A 23,040-nucleotide genomic window follows, 5' to 3' on the forward strand; every position below is an offset into this window, starting at 1 on the left:
TTTTGCATTCGAAATTGTCAGATGGCTCTGCATTAAATACAGTACAATAAATCATGTTTATTAGATTTCAAGACAATCGTTCGACTATAATAAAAACAAAAAGGAATAAAAGGAATAAAACAATTTCTAACAGACGGGTAAAGGGAATAGAACCCAAGTCCTGCTATCAATACGCAGACATGGTGCTGAGACACAATTCTTTCTTTCGTTTATGGACGTATTGAGCTGAATGAAGCCCGTGAACTGCTCCAGCAAATCTTTATTTGGGCATCCACACGGCAAACATGCTAAACAGTATTTTAGATTTTTTTATCTCATTATACTGATGTTTTTATACCGTGTTAAAAAAAGTTTTGTCTTTGTCAACAATAAACTGTTTCGGTAATGTCTCATTATTAATTTTTAGGGTTCAGTGGCTCAAAGCCACTTTGATTTAACTGTGTTTTCATTTATATTTCAAAGCATCGATCAGTTCACATTTAACTGTTTTCTGTTATTCCTGCTTCCCCTTGAAATCGCCAATCTCTTGATGATACCCAATTCTTTTTTTTATGAAAAGCGTAAATAATTGTTAACAGTACTATTTTGCAAAAAAAAAAAAACATTTTTTTATCGTGTTTCCTACTGGCTTCAGCTTCTTGATGTACTTTTTTTATAGTGCAGTTTGACTCCAATAACTTAATTGACATCTCTTTTAAATCAGCAGAAGTTTTGTGTGGTCCCAAAATTTTTCGCCAGTGGAAGGTTCGAATGTATTACCGGTAGCAATTTAATTGCTAAACAATGTGTAATTGTTGTGTTAATGCTTCTTGGTAGAGATAGTTGTACAAACACTAATTTCTTGGAAAAGTGTTTTAATTTCCAATAGATTTTCCTAAGAAGTCATTTGGTTTTGGAGATAGCTATGACAAAATATAGGCATGTTTAAAGTTAGTTGAAAACAATTGAGAACAATCTGGCTTTCCAACTCGTAAGTTGACAAAAGTAAATTTGTTAAACCTATTTAATTAAAGAATTACTAGTAAATGTTTCTGTTTTTGTATCTGCATGATTGTATCTCAGGGCCTAAAGCAAGTGACCTTGGAACCCTTATTACCAGTTTAAAGATAGCCCGTGGCTTAGGATTAATGAACTTTAATAAAACAAGTCATGGAACTGTTCAATACAAATCATCGTTTTGGTGTGGGATTGTACCAGTAGAGCTTATGAAAAAAGCTCTGTGTCATTTAGATGATCAGGTTAGCCTTGGCTTAATTTTGTGAAAAATAGTTATTGCTAGGTATGTTGTTAATTAATTCACATTCCAGCTAGTTGATTTTCTAGGTTTGGGTTATATATATTTTTTAACTTCTTTACTTCCACCTGCCTATTGCTCTTGCTATATGCAGGTGGTAAACTGACTTGGGTTTAGTTCAGTTGGGTAGGAAAAAATCATAGCATTTTGTATTTTATTGTACAGTTTCAGGTCTATTATACATTATCTCATAAACGAAGAGCCACCTAATGAAAAAATGCTTTACTAGCAGTTAAACTTAATTATTATTATTAAGACATTGTACTTTTTTATATAGCTTTTTTTAATTTTAATCCTTTTTATTGGTGCTTGTATTTTTAATGATTGCGTGAAATAAAGTTATAATTATTATTATTATTATTATTATTATTATTATTGTAAAAGTCACTCTTTTGACATCAAGATTAAGTTTTGAGGAACAATTTGCTTTGCCAGATTCGTCTCAATGCCCTCGGACTACTTTGTGATTCTCCACGAACAACTGAACCAGTAACAGAGATCGACTTGCAGCTTCTACAATTGTTCATACCTCCAAATATGAATAACCAGGCTCCTTCCTTTCGGCAGCAAGCAGAAGCACATTTAAAAAAGGTAATGAGTGAGGATGGTCATCTGCTGTTGTTGCTTTTTGCTGCTGCCAAGGGTACACCAAATGTTGCATCCATAATCATAAAAAAGATGAAGCTCTTTTCCTATCCAATGCAATGCACATCATGCCAGCACATTCAGCTGCAAATGACCTAAGTGCCCAGGTTACAGTACAATAAAGATTGAGTGTACTCTACAATACTCACAATTGTCATTTTCATTGTTTTTTGGCAAACTGTTCCTCATGGACAGTTTTTAAGAGCCACAGTCACACAGTATCTTAGTCCTAATATTTCTCTTTAAAAAAGTACCAGAACATGAGCATGATCGATTGTTTCCATCCTTCAAACATTGTTGCCACTGAATGTGCAATTTACTTTTCATGAATTCCATTGCATTGCTTCTGTCTCTTTGACTGTCAATTCCACTTAACACTTGTGCACAGACTCAGATTATGTCATTTCATGTTGTGTTCAGTCATAAAACAGCTGGAAGCCCAGAGTAGCAAAGAATTCTGCATTTCAAAATGGACTAAAATTGATACATTTTGGCTTTTTTATCTCACCCTTATAATTATTGATAAAGGAATTTTGCAATGGAATAACCGACAAGAAGTAAGAAAATTGAGCATTTGGGGTTGATATGATATCTACTTTTGTGTGACTTGTGAGTATATTATGAAAGACATGTGAACTGCGAATAAATAATGAAATGAATGAAACAATCCTTGCAGTGTGTAAGCAATTTAAGCAATTGCAATGGGATTTGAACCCATGACCTCCGTGATACCGGTAAGTTGCGCTACCAACTATCACGGATCAGGATCATAAGAATCTGGCCAGCTTTAGCATAATTATGAGAAAAATAATTAATTGCAGATGGAACTACAATGGGCGCCAAAAGTCCTTGAGATAGTTGGTTGAAATTAATACTAATTTAACATTCACATTTTTCCACCTTAAATCTGCTGCAGCTTGTGAACCACTCCCCCTTTTCAATTTTGTATACAAACAAGGCAAGTCTTGCAGATAGCAATCCAACATTGTTTCAAGGGGAGGGGGTAATATCGAACGGGTGAGGGGTAAAATTTGTCCAAGGTACTTAAAAAGTGCCGTGTCTTAACACTTTTGGCACCCATTGTATTCTTACTATTATGTTTTTCAGTCATAATTTTTTTTGACGCAGGTGAGGGGGATGGGGGGAGGTGAATTTTTATTCCCCTACCTGGCTCCCCTAGAGTGGTCTCATGACCAGCAAGTTTTAAGCTCTAAGAGCTTCTTGTTTGGCTAAAAAGGCACAGCATTGCACATTAAAAAATCTTTAGAAACACCAGTTGTGTTTGCCTGAGTCACGGAGTGTGTGTGAGCTGAATTTCTTAAATAAATTCGTGCTTACACATGCAAATATTTATTTTGTTCCGAATCTTAAATAAAACATTCTAAACCCACTTAAATGGCATAAATAGATTTCAGTAAAAATCAAAGAAGTTTTAAAACCAATTTGTTCAAGTTTAACTGCTATTTTGCTCGAAAACACAGTTATCATAGCATTAAAAAAGTAATGTGATTCAGAGTAAGGAAATAGAGCATACCTGACTGCATGATTTAGCAAGTAATTCCCCTGGCACAAGGACCTGTGTCTCGTGCCTTGACATATTTTTGCTAGGCTTGCAATTTTTTTGGTTCCCAAAATAATCTCAAAACAAAAAGCGGAATATCCAGAAACCCACCAGAAAACAATATTCAGCACATTCTGGGAAAATTGTGTGACTTGTACTCGCTCCGAGCAAAGGCTTGAATAACACATATTTTACACAAACAGAGTGCAGAGTATTTGTTAATTTTTTGAAGTAGGTGAATAATTATTAATAGCTACAGGCGAGCGATTGCGTGGGTCTGACGTTTTGGTTTTATTTTATTAAATGACTTGGATATGTCCAAGCGGTCTTCAGTTTCACAATGTGATCAGTCCTCTCTTAGGGTAAACACTTGAATGACACAACAACATCCATTTCATACTAAACAGAGAGCAGAGTATTCATGTTAATTGAGTGATTGCTAGTAAACATCAAATCTTGCGTGACTGTGACCAAGGAGCCGGCTTGACAAAAAAATAAAAATGACAAACAACACGGACGTGTTAATGAACTGGCTGTTCCTGGTTAATCAGTATGTAATTGAATTTTAGCCACCAATTAGTGAATTCGTGTCTTCTATGTGTGACATAGCATTCCCAGCTCAAGAAAGTAAACAGATAACAAGGTAAAATAGGTAAGCAAACAACAGTGACGTGGAAAAAGTCACAGTTCAGTCTCTGACTTAAGTGCAATGACTATTCATGAGTCAAAACTACAGTCTCAAGTTCCGCATGGGGTTTTGGCTTTAGGTAGTGTCTACCTGGACTGCAGCTCTTGGGCCCACTGTGGATGCTGCACAAACTGTTGCACCTGAGCTTACTCTGGGTATTGTTTTCTGGGTTGTTGACCTGGGCCCGGTTGTTCGAAGAGGGTTAACTCCTAACCTCGGGTTAAATCGACTTAACCTCCGGTTAAATTTTATCCGCAGGTTAGTTCTGTTGCTCGAAGGTAAGTTAACGCTAACCTCGGGGTAAACAGCGGGTTAAATTTAACCCACCTAGCTAGGTGGGTTAAATCGTTAACCTCGGATTAAATAGTAAAATTCAATAGTGAAAGTCAAACAAAACGGCAACACTCGACGCAATTATGCCTTGCAGCCGATGAATCGTGTCTGGGAAGTCTTTCTTTGCCGCGAAGTTTAAATTTTTCCAGTTTTCGTGAACTTCGTGTACAGTCCGCATTTCAAGGCCGACGGCATTTATCGCCACGGTAAATTCTTGCCATACGTCGTTCTGTTTTCGTTTTTCACGCTGTTCCTCAGTTTATTCTGTAAAATGATGAAGTTCTCATCTACTTTGTCCGTTAAAACGGCTATTTGGGTCGCGCTAAACTTGTAAAGCCTTGTTTTCTCGCCTTGCGTGCAGGTGCCGGTGTCGCGGAAGCTATTTTTACCGCTGGCCCGAAATAAAACGGACAAACAAAGAATATTATGGGATGCTATCCGCAGGTTAGCGCGCTTAACCCGGGGTTAACTAACCGGCCCGCTAAACGTGCTTTGAACAACACCATTTTATCCTCGGGTTAATAAACCTGCGGTTAAGAAATTTAACCTCTGGTTTAGCTCTAACCCAAGGTTAATTTAACCCTCTTTCGAACAACCGGGCCCTTGTGCGCAATGTGGGATGCTTACTGAAATACTATACAAACATGAGATTGCTCTGGGAGAAGCTTGCAAATGAAGTTGACTTTGGCATCACAATTTCACCAGTATATATATCGGTTACAGGTTTTCCTGTGGAAGCCCCGAATTGTTTTTTTTCTTTGTTATATGCAATTTTTTTAATAAGTATTGTACGTTCACTGTGAGGATCATTTCTTCTTTACTTTATTCCCTACTCTATGAAATAATTCATTCCACCAAAGATAAGACTTGGTAATTTTCTTTCAGTTCTTAATGAGAGTGAGGGAGGCTATCAGGAAATGTACTAAGGCCATCAAACAGGAGAGAAATATTAAGGAGAAGCAGATTAATCAACACCAACTTGCTTTATACAAGGTATTGATTTCCCTCAGTCCATAATTGTAGAGCAGGCGTGTTCAATGAAGAATTTTGCATTTTTGAATTGTATGTATGATATTTCTGTGTATTTCTCTAATTTTTTGTTGATACCTGCATAGGATTATACATAGATAGGGTTTTAACATTTTGTGTTATAACATTGTGTTCAAAATCGCAGAGGTCATGGGTTCGATTCCTGTTCAAGCCTGAATTTTTTTCAGGCTTGCTTTTCTCAACTGCTTAAGTTTAGTACATTACTACGATGATCTTTCATTTGCTTAAAATATTTTGTGTCAACAACTTTGCTACATTAATTTTGCACCAGTTTACTACATTTTGTTTTTAGTATTACATTTTTGTGGTAATGGTTATTACACTTTGCACTAGTAATGTATTTGGCTAGCTTCTTCTAGTTTGTTTTATTAATTGCCAACCTCGAGGTAGCATGGCCGAGCGTTTAGAGTGTTGGACTTGCAATGCAGAGTCCCGAGGTTCAAGTCCCACCCAAGCCGCTAGCTGGATTTGTTCTTGGTAGTCCTAGGTTCAGATTCTCAACACGCCTGTAAATAGCCAGCTGGCTTTCCTCCGGCAATCTGGGATTCTTAACGTTGTTATGTTTATTTAATTTATTTGTTTCTGTCATTTGCTCGACCTCACTAGCCTTTGTGCTATAAATACTGCTGCGGGTAAATAAAGGTTATTTTATTATTATTATTATTATTATTATTATTATTATTATTATTATTATTATTTTCTCATTGTCATGGTATAATGAGAGTCAACAACGTTATCAATAGGGGCATTACTGTCTTGATGTATAATTTAATAGTTAAAATTAATAGTTAATATACTGCTTAGGTAATGAAAGTGACCCTGATTTGCTTTGTGTCATTATTACTTTCATGGGAGCAGTTGCCACCCCATAGTGTACCTTTGTTTAGTTGTCAAGAGTGAATGCCTAAATACAATGCCTGAAGTGCGACAGACATTTGCTCAATACAGTGGAATCCCGATATTACAACCCTCAATATAACGATATTCCCGATACAACGATGAATATTGTCCCAGCAAAAGTTAAAGTAAAATGTATGGGACGGAACCCTAGCTGATATAACGATCTTTGATATAACAATATTCCCGATGCAATGATGAGAATTTAGCGGACCGAACATAAAATCCTCCCTTTATAATGATACTATCAGTGCACAGTCACATTTTATTTGCAAAACATTGAATTTAATGCAATAACATTACAGTAATTGAGTCATCTCTTACTGGCCTCAAGAGTCCTCATGGGCTCGATGAGGATGAGTGAGTGAGTGATTGAGTCATCTCTAATGTGCAGTAAAAAGTACTTGTTAGGTTTACCCTAGTTATTTTACAGCCATATTGTTATATTGGGAGTTTCGACATAGCATTTCTTCGATATAACAATATTATTTTACTGCTCCCTTGGCATATCGTTATTATTGGGGTTCCACTGTACATTCAATACTCGATTACCCAATTAAATGGCACAGTGAAAAAAGGCGGTCATGATTTTTGACTAAAAATGAACATTGCAGAAACAACTCCTAATTTCACATTTAGGTTTGTTTATGTCTGCAAAACATTGTTCTGTTTTTATTTCCGCTAGGTTTTGCTTCATTTTCAAGAATTAACATATCCAAAAGACCGGGTTTGTCCAGTCAGTGTTTGTTGTGCTTTAACACGGGAATTCCTTAAGACACCGGCTGGAAAACCAAGTCATTTGCATGCGTTATTTCTTGGAAAAGAAACAGAAGTCAGCGAAACACATGTAAACAAACCTGCAAGCGAAATTTGGAGTACTTATGTTAATGTCCAATTTAGCCAAATCACTAATTTCCTTTTTCCACCGGACCCTTTAATTATTGATAACAATTCATCATAGGTGAATTATTAAATTACAAAGTCCAAAGTACTAATTTTGAGTGGGGAGAAGTTGTGATTCTTTAATCATACTAGTAGAGGCTTAAATTGTCATTTGCTTTACATTTAAAACATTTATTTCTCCTAGGAATTTCTTGTTTGGTTCTGTGCTTGTCAGTTTGATGCATTGTTTCCTGGTGCATCATTTGCCCGTCGTACTACAGCTTTGAGTAGTCTAACTCTGATCAAGCAAATATTTGGCCTTGAGGAAAGTAATGGTATGGGCTAAATTTTTACATTAATAGCTATATTGGTACCATTTTCTACCATACACACAAAAATGCTCAAGAATTTGATTGTCGAACTCAGAGGAGAATTTGTCTTAGCCACCTACCTGTTTGGATCATGCTTTGTCCGCATCTCTTGAACTGAATGGTAGGGCACTTTATCGTCTGAAATCTCAAAATTTTTGTGTGCAGGCTCGAGTATAAATGGAATGCTAGTGAAAAGAAAGGCATACTTTTCATGTTGCAAATGCCATTTTGAGCAATTTGGGGCAGATTTATCTTATTTCTGACCAGCAAATGTCTAAACTGTCTAAAAAAATGGCTTTTTTTAACAAAACTCTCTAGGAACCAATACGTTAAAGTTTCAGTTTAATGAAAATCAACTTTCTTGTGTCTACTTAATTAATATACTGCAATCTTTAAGATATTAAATGCTGCTTATGCTATATTTTGTGTTCACAAATCACAATAATAATACAGTGAAAATCAGTTTAAGCACGGCACTCATTTCCATGCCATCATCATTATTTTTACTTATTTTCGCGCATACTTAATTTCACAAAAACTTGGGAGCTAAATTTCGAGAGTATCAATTTTCGCGATTGCAAGAAAAATTAGAGCAAAGGTGTGTTAAATTTCACGATTTTGTCAGTGTTTTCTGGATCAGTCGTCAATAACTAAGGAACTACTGGAAATACATGTATACAAAGGTCTGGTTCAATGTAACTACAAGGAGCCTTCAAACGGTAACTTTGGTGACTGTACTAAAGAAATCTTGGCCGATTTACAAGCTGAAGAAAACAGTCATCAGAGGAGGGCTGTTAGTTGAAAACAAGAAAATTAGCCACTTTAATTTTTTACGTGTTTGAATTTTGCGCAACTTTTTTTTCGTGCGTATTAAAATAATTGCAAAAATCACAAAAATTAGTACTCCTGAAGAATAAGAATAAGGTATAATTGTGTTTTCACTACATGTATTTCCTTCCCTGGGGTTTTAGGCAAAAGATTTAAAATAAATGTATTATAATTATGCTTTTAAGTTATTTTTACTCGACTTCAATTTTACTCCATAACACACAATTAAAAATGGAGTAAAATTAAAGTCGGGTAACAATTGCAGAGGCGCATGATGGTCCTAAGACCTGTTATTCTTCTTAACACCATTTTTTGCATCTGTAGATTCTGCTACGATGACTTTTAATATAAATGATGTAATGATGCAAGATAATATTTACATTCTTCTGGATTGTTTGAGTGATTCTTATGAAAGTAACAAGACAATGGCTTATGACATACTTTTTGCAACACCACCTGAGAAACTTCCGTTTCAGGTTTGTTTAAAACCAACTTAGTGTACATTTACCAGTAAGGTGTTTCAGTTAATGCTTTCTGAAAAAAGGATTGTTAATTATTGTATTGCATGTGCTTTTATGAAAGAACTGCAGTAGTACTGTAGCAGTTGTTTCCGACTTGTAATGTTTTCTTTTTTAGGAAGAGAAGTCTCTGCTTGATTGGCTAAGCATGATTGACAGATTGATTTCCAGTCCTCGAGCAGTCGATGCGTCTACTGCAGCCACATTGCTAAGGTTACTTGTGGAGAAATGCAGCTTACCACTGAGATTAAAAAAGTGTGAGAATGAAGAAGATGCCATTGCCTTGAAATCAGAATGTGAATGTACTCCATGTATGCAGGCCTTCCGAGTATTGAATTATTTAATTTCTTTGCTGACATCACACTGCTTAGCTGCCTCAAAGAACTTGTACTTGACTGGTGTTCAAGCCCCAATGCACAGTGTCATCTATTGCATAAGAGCAATCTTTGGCTACATGTCGCTCAGGTACAGTCTCAATATTGAGTCTACACATGTTTTATCAAAGGCTTGTGTAAAATCATAGTCAATAGAGGGTAAAATACAACACTGTAAGTAGTAATTCAATGTTCAATACCAAAAAGTTGACAGTCATAGGTAAAAAAAGTATGAAAGAGAGAGAAATTGAGGCGAAAAAATGAAGCATGGAGAGAGAAATTGGCTTGAATATGTACATTGTAGGGAGGAAGGAGATATTAGCTCCAATATTAGGTAGGAGGCGGATTTACCCTCCTGTCTCTCCCCCCTAAGATGCCTGAAATAATTCTCTTTAACATCAGCTGCCTTTTCATGATCTTTAGTGAAGAATTTCCTAAGCCCAGGTAATAAGTAGAAGCAGTAGCTGTCGATAATTTAAAAAAAACTGGCAAAAGCAGCTCTCTCAATCTAATTTATTATCAACTCTTAAATTGGATTAAGTTAATAGAATGTAATTGGCAAAATTTGTTCGAGTATAGCTGTCGTTTGCAAAGCTATTTTTTTAAGGTATCGATACCCCAAATAATCATAATGCGTTGGAGCTGCCTTAACGTCTGGTAATAAACGCAAACCTCAGCAAAGTGTATATTTTCTGAAACCTTATGAATTGTAAATTACGGGGATATATTTGTTTAAAGATAAAATATAATTGTTTTCCAGATAGAGTGTGTTATTTTAAAAGTGCCAAGACTCATGAATCATGTTCCTTTCCGGACAGATTTGAGGAGGAAAAAGCAATTGGCATCGCTGTTTTGTTTTTGACACGAAGTTAAACTTTAAGAGTGTAAGGGACAACTATTCTGTGTTAAAACAGCCATAACTTTTGAAAGAGGAAAAAAATAAAAATGCCAAAATTGCCAAATTTCAGCGAAAACTGTTCAAATTCCATTGAAAACGAACTTAACACCTCTCATTTCGAAACTATGTTTACGAGATACAAAAGCACATGTATGGGTTGTACTTCCAGTTTAATGAGATTAATTACACAAGACTACGAAAATGTTCACGCGTTGAGCGATAGAATGAAGGCTCATTTTACTTTAACAATAGAACTTGTTCAAAGTGGTGTCAAATGTTGCTTCTGGTCGGAAACAGTCTGTGCGTCATTTCATTTCTACCGCTGGCTTTATAACAATTTTCGTCTCAGTGCAACAGTTTTAGTAATGTTTAATCTAAAACATCAAAAATGCGGAGTTGCAAGCATCCTAAAGTAAGCCAAGGAACTGGTCCTGATGCCGGATTGTGGCGTTGCCGCTTCAAGCAGCGAAAAATAACCTGCTGTGGCTATCTACTAACACATCTGCCAAATATTTTATCTATTCCCAGTTTTGAAGCTTTTCTTTCACGTCTTGAAAACTATGCATTTTTCTAGCGCAAATCACTCAAAGCAACTTGTCGAACAGCCAAGAACTGTGATAATCATGCAACAGTAGTATTGCCACGGTCCTTTAGACAACCTGTTGACAGCTATCAATATCGAATGATTGATAGCAAGAAATGTTTTTCGTTCATAATTTTGTGTCAGGTAGAGTCAGTCTTTTTCCATGCAATTTTTTTTTGAATGAAGGTCTTAATAAGATCTACCTGAAAATACCAAAATCTATTTTTCTTAATAATGGTCAATTTTGGGGTATACTGATACCTTAAGTCAGTACTCTGGCACTGCATCAAAACAAAAGGCCAAACAGGAGTTAGTTGTAGCTTCACAGGATTGGTTTTGCTTTGCCAAAACTTTATCAGATGAATTGCAAAACCTGGCAAGAGGAGTTGTCAAATGTGGTGGTGCTTAAGTAAACAAGCTCTTCTGTAAATAATATCAACTGTAACTTATAAACCCTGGTCTTATACAACTTTATAAGGGTTTTGGAAGAGCTTATAAATAGGGAGCTTATAACTGAGAGTGCTGTAGTTTAACATCATTTTTTTTAAGAAAACAACAAAATGGTTGAGTTTGCAAAACGTGTTTCAACAGAAACCTCTGTCATCTTCAGTTGAATGATATACAAAGCATTGAAATTTGAATAATAAGTAGACTGTAAAATGCTAATTAAGAAAAATAGTGACAACAGAATGTGAAAATGTGAGAATTTAAAGGATAATTTTAGATTAACATGGTGTAATTGATGGTTGATTACAGCCCACATATGCAAACTTATAAACTACACATGAATTAAGCCAGCCAGGAATAGGGTCTTTCACGCCAAACAAGTTACTGCTCTCAAAAGAAGAAAAACTAGTTTGATGTCTAAATCATTACAATAGCGCTTTACAAAGTGTGGAATCTTTTTCTGGTAGCTTAAAGTAAAATGTGGGTGAAGTGGTAAGGAGGGAGCCCCGGGGCAATGATTGCTATGGGTCCCAGTGATGTAATGGTTAACAATTGAATTCGCTTTTTTCACGATCCCATAATACATCTTGTTTTATTTAAATAACCCCCCAAAATTTTTGCATAAGCATTGTTTTCAATTTCTCTGGGGACGATTGCACGTCACTGTAAATCCCAAGAGAAATTGAAAACAATGCTTATGCAAAAATTTTGGGGGGTAAACAAGATGTATTATGGGAACGGTGAAAACAGCGAATGGTCAGAGAAAAGTTTACTATGGAAAAAGAACTTTATCGCAAATTACCCTTCTACGCTTTGTATATCATTCAACTGAAGATGACAGAGGTTTTCGTTGAAACATGTTTTGCAAACTCAAAAAGTTTGTCATTTTCTTTAAAATCTTTATTTGCCTGTTCTTATTAAGATCGACCTTTTGCAAACATCATTAATTTTTCTGCTATCATAAACTGACAGTGTTAACCCTTTCACTCTTGAAGTTTCTAAAAGAAGCATTTTTTTTACCCTATAACTGAATTTTTGCTGCTATGATCCTAAATTTTCCTAAACTTTGCTAGAAAAGCACTTTTCACACTGCAGCAACATTTTGATAAAGATTCCATGTAAATATGAACAATATTTTACTTTGGTTCGGCGCATAAGCCATTTTTTTTCTTTTAATGTTTTGACTTTCTTTTCCTCATTACTTTCCACTCTTAACATCCTTTCTTCTGGCCAAAGAGATTTGAAATAATCGTTGGAAATCCATGAAAAGGGGGTCTTCATCAATTACAGGTCTATTGGCCTTTTTGAGCACCGATTTTGCACCAAAAAGAGACTGTCTTTTCCTGTGATTAGTTCTGTCAGAGTACAACAAATATGCAAAATCAACAGTCCTGTAGAAAGAAAAATTCTAGCTTATCAGCTGCTTATTGCAAAAATAAATCGATTTTTTATTATTTACAGAAATTGGTGAAATTCTTTAGAACGTTTTGTGTGTTAATCGATGTTATCAATTTCTATTGGACATAAGGCCTAATTGATAGTAAAATACTACATTCTAAGTTGTTTATTGCATAGTACCAATGCTAAAATGAGAAACTGCTTCCTGTTTGAAGACTACTAGCTGGCCTGCCAGTTGATACTGTTTATGAATGCAAAGGTAGAGCAGTTGAGAAAGACTGCCCAGACCTTATCGCTTAATTATGATGATTTGCTTCCACGTAAGGATCAAATCAAATCAAAATCGGGCGCAAAATGACTGCACATTAGAAATGGATAAAAATCGTAAACAATTGCTCAAATCAAAACCTTTTTAAGTGTGTTTTCAGTTTTTACCAACTGATCACCACAATCGTAATTAATCAAATTAAATTTAACAATTTAAGCCGATTTCGCGATTGTAAGATTGCTACTATACTGATCTTTAGCTGTTGACTATGTTGGATTTGTGTCAATTTCAACAGAGACACTAAAGTACTGACCAGAAAGCTTGAACACCAAAGATAGATCTATGAAACAGCTTACTAAGTTGCCCTGTTAGAAACACAAGTCTCTTTTAGCTTTGAATGTGAATAACTTGTCTTTCTACTGTTATAAAGGTCTCTTGCAGGTGATTCACAATGGCAGAATCTTATCTCAAGTCTCCTAAGTAAGTGTCTTTGTGCAGCAGACATTGTTGCCCCAGTAGTGACCAGTTCATCACCTGAAGGATTTATGATGGATGATAATGAAGGTATATACATTCGTGTAATTTTATGAGAAGTTTCAGATTTCATAGTTTTTATTTTTTATTGTAAATATTGTAAATAATAATCATTTATTGCCCCCGCAGGGCCTTGGCCCAGAGGCCAAAGCCCAAGGAGGCATTATAGTGGTCCCCACTTATAAGTAGTTACAGAAGGAAAATACAGAGGAAATACACAGGGAAATACAGTGCATACAGTCAGAAGCCAGAAAAAATCTCGACTTGGTTGAAGTGAGCGTGCAAGCTAGTCTCGGGTAATGATGAGGTAACAATAGGGTTTGCCTGCAAATAGTATCGGGTAATGATGACGTAGCATGCCGCTATGGTTTTTTTTGGTAATGGTGACGTTCAAGCAGCTTAAAAAGTGTATTGTCTGTGGGAAACTATTACAGTCAGAGGACCTGTGATTCAAAGTGACAGGGAGGTGTCATGGATCTACATTCTCTGTATAACATTAATGCATAATTTATGACATCTTATTCCCCATCCATGTTGCCTTTCTTACTTGTCGTGCATCACCTTTTTCTTGTTTCATCGATATCAATTGAATGCTCTTTCATATTTACTGCTTGCTTGTTTCGTATGAATTATGAAGACGATATCAACAGAAATGTTTGAAGGGTTAGAGCCTAAATATCCCATGGTGATCTTTGTGTGAAAAGGGAACATTTTAATGGACATCTATGAAGAAAATACTAAAGGCATCCTCATAATGGGGGTTGTTAACAAAACCTCACCCCAACCCTAGCACTTTAATGAGATCATTTAAGCCACCCTGCCCGCCACAAAGAAGAAAAGAACCTAACCATCCCCATTATCTAGAATAGAAAGAAACAATAATGCACTTGGTATTGTTAAGTAAGACACTTTAGATATCATATTATACGTGTTGTGAATGATAACAAAACCAAAGACAAATTCATCATAACTTGAATGTTTTAAGGTGGCTCAACTGGATTTTTTAGGGGTAACACCGCTCAAGTTTGAGAATTAACTACGTCGCCATTAACAGTGCTATCGAAAAACGATCACCACAGTTGTATTAGATAAAGATTAAATTTTTTCATGACCAGTGTTTTATTGGCATCGGAGTTGCCATAGCGACGAAATGACGTCATTACGTTTTTTACGTTCGCTCGTATTCCTCGGCACCAGAAGATTTTTTCGAAAATCGCTCAAAGGAGCTTGTACCACACATGGCTGCCTCGATGTTGGCAAAGTTTGAACAAAATCTATGAGAGGGTTTTCGAAATATTTGGGGATGAAGTTTTCAGGGCTATAAATACAGTCAAAAACATACTAACGAGAAAATGGGGTAATATCTAAAGAAAACGAAGCGCTTGTGAATTGCAATTTCATCTTATAGTAGTTTGATTCCATTTAAAATCGTGTGTAAACTAGTGGTGGGGATTGCTTTGGTCGATTGCGAGAAAAAAGAATTTGATGAGCGTGCGTTCCGGTGCTCTTGTTGCCATTTTTGTTTATAATTTGGTATATGCCTAAAAAAATGATAATAAATTTAAAACCGCTCGATGAATTTTTTTTTTAATTTGTTAAATTTGAGGTTTGTCATTAATTGATATAGCTTGCAAGTTTCAAGCTCATTGAAAATATTTAAGGCAGTAAAATTGGGCCTTCAATGTACTAATTTTTTCTCGCAGATTCCGTGTTTACAAGTGAGTGTCCTCATTATTCACGGGTATTGTTTTCAAGTTTCATATCCACGTGCACGACTTCAGCAAAAATTTCATTTTTGCATTTGATAGAACGTTCGATTGCTTTCCGAACAATTTTCCGAAACATGCTTATATTGCTTAAAAAATTGTAACAGCATTTGTCGGGCTATTGCTGTCAAGGACCTCTGTCCAGAAAACGAAAGCTATTATTCTGCATATGTATATTGTCATTGCTATTCTCACCCCAAGGCAGATAAGCATGCTTCGGAAAAATTTTCGGAAAGCAATCGAGCGTCCTATTTAATGCAAATGATATTTTCTGCTGGAGTGGTGCACGTAGATATGACACTTGAAAACAATACCCGTGAATAATGAGGACACTCGCTTGTAAACACGAAATCTGCGAGAAAAATCAGTACATTGGAGGCCCAATTTTATTGCCTTAAATGTTTTCAATGAGCTTGAGACTTGCAAGCTATGTCAATCGATGACAAACCTCGTGTTTGTCAAATTTTTAAAAAAATTCATCGAGCGGTTTTTAATTTATGATCACTTTTGTAGGCATATACCAAATTATAAACAAAAATGGCAACAAGAGCACCGGAACGCACGCTCATCAAATTCTTTTTTCTCACAATCGACCAAAGCAATCCCCACCACTGTTTTCCCACGATTTTAAATGGAATCAAACTACTATAAGATGAAATTGCAATTCACAAGCGCTTCGTTTTCTTTAGATATTACCCCATTTTCTCGTTAATATGTTTTTGACTGTATTTATAGCCCCGAAAACTTCATCCCCAAATATTTCGAAAACGCTCTCATAGAATTTGTTCAAACTTTGTCAATTTTGAGGCAGCCATGTGTGGTACAAGCTCCTTTGAGCGATTTTCGAAAAAATCTTCTGGTGCCGAGGAATACGAGCGAAAGTAAAAAACGTAATGACGTCATTTCGTTGCTATGGCAACTCCGATGTCAATAAAACACTGGTCATGAAAAAATTTCATCTTTATCTAAGACAACTGTGGTGATCGTTTTTCGATAGCACTGTTAATGGCGACGTAGTTAATTCTCAAACTTGAGCGGTGTTGCCCCTTGAAAATCCAGTTGAGCCACCTTAATCCAAAACACAAAGAGCTTTGAGAAAAACTCACAGAACTGACATTACAACAGAATACAGAAGCTCACAAAAACAGAAATCTGAACATAAATTCACAAACTCTGAGGTTTTAACTCGGTGGCCCTTGTGGTCACAGTTCGAGAGAGCCACCAGAGTGCATGCACAAACCTAAATAGTGCTTGATGGGGAACCCATGCTGGGTCACAGAAAGCCCAGCAGTAACATGGCTCTTCGAATGTAAGTCTTAACTTACATTTTCTACAAAAACACATCCTTAAAATGTCACGATTACAAAAAATGTTCCTCCTTAACAATGGTCAGGCAATTTTTGTTCCTTAACAATGTTCCTTTCTTAGCAAAGTTTAGGCTCTCATTGGGGAATCAATCCAAGTCTTTATTGCGCTTCTACAAGCAGGAGCCATTACTTGTCAACAATGTCACTGATTGGACTTGTCCCTGATCATCAAGATGGGTATCTACCATTTAAGCTATGGGCCAAATGTTCCTAGGGGACTGGTTTTCTTTCACCAATACAACATCTCCAATCTTGGAATTTCTTTGTGGCTGAATCTACTTGTTTATTGCTTGCAACTGCTGCAAATATTTCTTGCTCCATCTTGACCAAAACGCTTGCACTAAGTGTTGCATGTATCTCCATTTCTTTCTACAATACAGGGTCTTTTCTCAAGAAAGCTCCGGGAGGGGGCAGCACAAGCTTTGTCTTTCCTGTTAACACCATATTTGGCGATAATGGTGGTGCTGAAAATGGGTCGTCGAGTCTCCGCTGTCAGGGGTCTATTGTTGTTTGTGGACTCCACTTTCGCACAGGAATGTTCTAAACCATTTGCCATGTTCTCAAATGAGAAGGTTTATGACGTTTCTAATCCACCTAATCTGTCTCTCCAGACACCTCCAAAATTGCCAGTGGATGCCGGTTTTTTTAATCCACTTGATGTTGTCTTTAACCAGTTTCACTTTTATCTTCCGTTCATCAATAGCTTTCTTTAGTTTAGTTTTTGTACCGATGGAATTTGTTCCTCTGTCACAGCAAGTTTGTGTGACTGGTCCTCTTCTACAGACAAAACGTCTCAGTCCATTTATAAAAGAATCACTCTCTAGAAAATCTGCTACTTCTATACATCCTACTTGGTAAGCAAGTGAACAAAACTCCATATCTTTTGACGACAGTTCTTCCTTGCTGAACATGCTAAAGTCCAAAGAAGTCTACCTCACAATAAGTAAAGGGTTGCACCCACTCCACACGTTATTTTGGTAAATCTGCCAACTTCTGTTTTCCATGGCTGCCCTGAAGGTAACAACATGTGACACTTTAAGAAATAAATTATTGCCCGACCATCGCATTTCTACTAGCATGAAGCTCATTTAAGATAATCCCTCTTCCACTATGATGTATTATTCCATGAACGTGGCGAACGATCGGTGAGGTGATGTGGCCTAACTTTGGTAATATATTTTTTTAATAGTTAATTGCAAACAAAGAAGAAAAATAAAAAGACGGCTTTATACAATGTTGTTACTTACAAAACTTTGGTTCTGTATTCTTCCGCCAACTCTCCTGACACCATCACTTTCCAGAACCGGATGTAATGTGTGGAGAGATCTTGTCTTCTTTAACAGAGCATTCTTCTCTTCCTCTACTTCGCTACTACTGTACTTGGCTTTCCCTTGGATGTGTTAACGACTTCTCATCTCTGATGGGAACTGAGGATCTCTTTGCACATTGTTTCTGATCTCTACTTCTGCTTTTTATCAGGTCAGTGACATTAACTGCTGGGCTTGCAGAAGTGCCATGAGTAGGTCTTTCTTTAGATGCTCCATCATCGGGTGCTTTTCTCTTGGCCGGGAATTTATTTCTGAGCTTTCTCTTGTATCTCAAATAAAGTCCTACAGCCATCTTGGCTTTATACTAACTGGAGAAACACTTTTAAAAGTCTCTTGAGTATGTTACTTCTCTCTTCTATTGCACTCATGTGTTTGTGAGTCTCTTCTTTCAGCCAGCAGTCTACAGGTTCTTTCAGAAAGTCAGGGCTGTGATCCACCTGGATTTTTCCACAAAGTCTTTTGGCAACGTACCCTTTGAACCTTTTCCCACAGTATCCAATACAGTACAGTAAAAACCCGCGTATAAGAACCTGCTTTTTTAGAGTTTGGCAAAACAGGTTCTTATATTTTGGGGTACTTACTGGCATTTTTTAGCTTCCCTGTGCAATTCTTGATCTCTAAAGACATCCTTTTTGATAAAATACAGTTATTGTATTATAAATAAAATAGTTTAACCCCACATATAAGAACCTTTTGGGGTATTAAGGAAGCAAATTTCTGCCAGGAGGTTCTTAATTTCTAGGTTCTTATACGCGGGTTTTTACTGTATCCACAGAGTGCCACTGTGAGGAGCTAGTGTGGTCATGAATCAGTTGAACTCTTATTGCCAGGTTCATGTACACATAAAAGCGACCAAATTCGTTACTTATAAACCCTAGAACGAGCTTACTGTCTGTTTTATAGTGATCGTTGATGTCCTCATATTCCGACTTCTTCTTTAAAATGTCACCAGTGTTGACAGAAATTGGGGGGGCCCCCCCCCCCCCCCCCCCCTGGTAGCAGCCAAGGTGGAGTGGAAATTTTCCTGGCTGCGAAATACTACACTTGGTTCGACCCTTTACCACATGTCCTTCAGTGGCCTTTTTCGTGACATTGCTTGGTCCATGAGTTGTTGTAAGAACGAGAACAGTGTCACTCCCTTCAATGCCAAATGCCTTTCTCAACTTCTCTCTCACAAATGTCTCCTCACTAGCATTGTGCAGCAAGTTATGAACTTTTAATCTTCTTGCCTGAACCATTGTTAGGAAACAAGAAAACTGGCTATATAACCATGTTGATCGGTACATCTCTGGCTTCAGTGATGTTGCAGATGGCTGTCCAGTTGCTGCTTACTCGAGGTTTTTCTCTAGACTGATCCTTGACGCTGATGTCATTCGGTTCAGCATCCAATTGCTATTGTACAGAGGGACATTCGGTGGGGCTTGTTGCAAGTTTTTACATGTTTGCTTCTTCTTTCAGTTCTTAGCAAAGTGCTGAGAACTAAAGAGAAACCAAAGCACAGTTTGAAAAACTGTTCACACTCATTTAAGTTGAGGCCTATTGTATAAGTGGCATACCAGAGTCTGTCGTTTTCTATTTCCCTGGTTTAAACCTGTGGTGAGGATTGTTTCTTTCCTCTGGTTAAGTTTTTTTCTTCCAAATTTAAGATGAGCACCTTTCCCTTTCTTATCCTTGCGAGGCTTGTTACACTTTCCTCTCAGAATACAAAATCTGTGTCTGGCTCAACAACTTTTTCCCGTTCTAGCAACATTTTTTTTTCTGTGCAGTTTCTAGACCGAAGATTTTCCGATTATTGTTTGATTGCCATACAAACGTTTCCGATCATTTTTCGTACTTTTCTGAAAATAAACTAAGTTTCCTGAGGAAGGAAAGGAAGTTTAAACTCACTTGCGAGACGGAATATCTTGACAAACTATTTTTACGCTGCACTTGCAATGTTTCTGGCATCAAAACATGGGGGGCTTAACCCCCCTTCCCCCCCCCTCCTGCTCCGCTGCCTATAGGCACAAAGACAATTTCATGATGTGGGCATATGCAATCTTGAATGGATCTCCTAATTGTCTGTTTACAATCTTTTAGCTTCTTGGTAAGGTCCTTCTGACTTTCTCTATGGCCATCTATTGATGATCTCTTTAGCTTTACTGAAGTTTAGTGACAAAGAAAGTATAGCCTTTTACAGGAGTCTTTAACTTTTGATTCAATTAAGGATTTAAAGGCAGTCATAAATGGGGGAACCTCCACAGTATCGTTTTAAAACATAGGTGGCTTGCTTGATGGTAGAAGACTTCTGGCTTGCTGGGCAAAGAGGTCGCAAACAAGATTGTTGAAAAACGTGGGAAGCCAAAGAAATATTGCGGTGTTTGTGGAATCCCAATACTTGATCTCCAGCAGAAGATGCAACTGCAGGGTTGGTTTCAAAGGGAGCTTGACAAAATTAAGTGTGTGCACTTGTGGAAGTTTCAAAGAGGTGTGGTCTATACCCTGAAGTCACTGTGTTTACAAGGGTTTCGAAGCAGGATGCTGCACTTCCTGATGTGCTTGCAGTCACGGAGGTTGAGTAATGGGGCCTTGCTTGCCCCATAAAGTTGTATGTCTGCTAAGAAGATTTGCTTGAGGGGGCTTAACCCTTTAAGCCCTAATAGTGCCATTTGGCACATAATGCCATAAATTGGTCAATATTTGTCCAATTAATTTGATTTTTGCCACCAAGATCCACTTGTTAGATCTGCATTTTGCAAACATATAATTATCCTCCCCCCTACCTATGACTTAATTGACCAACCCTATAACTTTTGAAACTTTTTTCTTGATATGTATATGTAATGCAGCATAACTGATATTAACCATAACACAGAGCTGCACTATAAGCTATAGTTTAGGGGTATTAACCTACTTAATACGGAGATACACACATTTTTAACCTCTTTTCTTTTTATGTTTTAAAGCCTTTTCTTTCAAGGCCATAACTTTCGTGTTATTTGTTGACATGTTTTATGAACTATTTCGCGATCAATGCCTTTCAAATGAGCCTTTCATACATGGACATCCATCAATATTTATTGATTTAGGAAAAAAGTCCAGTCGCCTCAGGACTTAAAGGGGTTAAGGTGCCCTGGAACAGATGTGCTACAGAAGCGTACTTGAAAGGGCTTTGAAGCAATTGTCAAAATCAACAATTAATTGTTAAAATCAACAAGAAAAGGATTTATTTTGTTTGTCTGACTTAAAACTCTTCAGCACCATAATGGTGGACTTTGCCTCAATATCTAGTGAACCTTGAACCTAAACTGAATCACTGAGTATTGAGTGGTAAAATAACAGGTATTAATTCCATAACCATTGAAAACAAGCAGGGAATGCAAAGCTTCAAAAATGCCCTTATCTCAAAAAGCCATAGATTCTTTGTTTTTGGCATCCATGCCCATGTATTTATCCTTGAACACTGTAAATCATACATGTGAATGTTCCAAAGACGGACACGGCCAGCCGTATTATCTTTGTGAATTTAACCATGAATCCCTCAAAAAACCAACAGTGAGGTGCTAGTTAAAACTGTCTGCAAACAGTGACAAAACCATACACAAAGTCATCATAACTGGAACTTTTTAATGCAAAAGGACAAAGGGTCATGAGAAAAAGCATACGGCGAACCAGCCACTGTAAGCTTTTAAAACATCTTTTCATTGAAGCCTCTAATGTTTACATTGAATAATGGTGGGTTGACCATTTAAATCAATGATGTAGTTCAAACTTTTCCCGTGAAGCGGTAAGTCCCAAACGCTTTTAGCGATCACAATTTTTATATTTAGCTCGTGCATGGGAGGGCAGGTTTCCACCACATAAGCTCCAGAAGCGAGCAAATACTCTGCAAAACGTCCAATAATCAAAAGCTGGTGGCCAGATGGAATGGGCATTCTTGTTTTAAGGCTTCAAGCTCAACATTGACTTGCAATTTTTACCATTTCAATTCAATATCCTTTTGAGGGTTTAAAAGAGGTGAATTTTGCTGTTGTACTTCTTCTCGACTCATTAAAGAATTTGACAGTCACTCATAAACTATTAAACCAATGAAATGTTTTAAGTGTGCACCTTTGATTGTGTATGTAACTGGCTTTCTTTTCAGTACTCGAACAAGTCATATAATAAATTTTTTATTGACAAAGTCAAAAAGGCAGGATATTGGCCGTAGTAACTAAAAGAAGAAATGACCTAAAATGATCTAAAATGACCTACATTGAAATTTGAAATGATCTAAAATGACCTATTTAGATCTTAAACCTTCATGATCTATGATCATCACAATAATTATTGGTAAAACAAAGATCAAAAAATAAATGCTCTAAAACGGCCTTAAGCTAGTTGCACAATGGTCTAAAAAGTCCTAAAACATTCAACCCAAGAAAAAGGACTTTTACCGATCTAAAATAAATTGCAAATCACAAAAAACCTTACTTGAAACATGCAAATTAAAATGAGTGCATGTATACCCGTCACGCATTCAGTTTTTGACATACCGGTAAGTCAGATGTTGGCGTAAGTTGCTGTGTACGGAAGTTGTTGTGAATGGAAGTAATTCCATGTGCTACTCCTCCCCCTTTAGATAAATGAAGTGTTTGTATTAGTCATTGTTTGGTCCTCACGCAACATTGTTTGAATTACCGAAATCTTAAATTGGACTGATTTTCCTGTGCTTTTTCTAAGCTTTTTCTTCTTCTTTCGCTTTGAGTCTTGCACTAGATGGCTGCGCGTATTGCCTCAAGCGGCTCTTGAATTGTCTATGGCGACCTGCAGTAGATTCCAGTAAAGGCAAGGAAAGAGCTTTTGAATCTCTGCAAGCTAAGCCACATACCAACATACCAAGGTCATTTTAAGTCATTTTAGATCATTTTAGCTCTCAATGTAGGTCATTTTGGATCATTTTCGGTCATTTTAGATCGTTTTAGGTCATTTTAGATTATTTTATGACATTCCTTTTTTTTAGTAACCAGGTGATATTGACCAAGTTCTTTT

General features: G+C 36.8%; 1 protein-coding gene across 4 annotated transcripts in view; it reads left to right on the top strand.

The window, feature by feature from the left end:
- Nucleotides 1-23,040, top strand: part of LOC144637237 (tRNA (32-2'-O)-methyltransferase regulator THADA-like) — a 169,248-nt gene that overhangs the window by 62,461 nt on the left and 83,747 nt on the right. For all 4 annotated transcript variants that reach the window (XM_078496363.1, XM_078496364.1, XM_078496365.1 and 1 more), the window contains exons 20-26: nucleotides 1,063-1,238; nucleotides 1,730-1,885; nucleotides 5,407-5,514; nucleotides 7,556-7,685; nucleotides 8,874-9,025; nucleotides 9,186-9,532; nucleotides 13,466-13,599. In XM_078496363.1, the coding sequence (XP_078352489.1) occupies nucleotides 1,063-1,238; nucleotides 1,730-1,885; nucleotides 5,407-5,514; nucleotides 7,556-7,685; nucleotides 8,874-9,025; nucleotides 9,186-9,532; nucleotides 13,466-13,599 (1,203 nt within the window). The remainder of the gene's footprint in view (nucleotides 1-1,062; nucleotides 1,239-1,729; nucleotides 1,886-5,406; nucleotides 5,515-7,555; nucleotides 7,686-8,873; nucleotides 9,026-9,185; nucleotides 9,533-13,465; nucleotides 13,600-23,040) is intronic.

The sequence above is a fragment of the Oculina patagonica genome, chromosome 13 (assembly GCF_052425735.1).
Source record: "Oculina patagonica isolate OP01 chromosome 13, crgOcupat, whole genome shotgun sequence".
Taxonomy (NCBI): Eukaryota; Metazoa; Cnidaria; class Anthozoa; order Scleractinia; family Oculinidae; genus Oculina; species Oculina patagonica.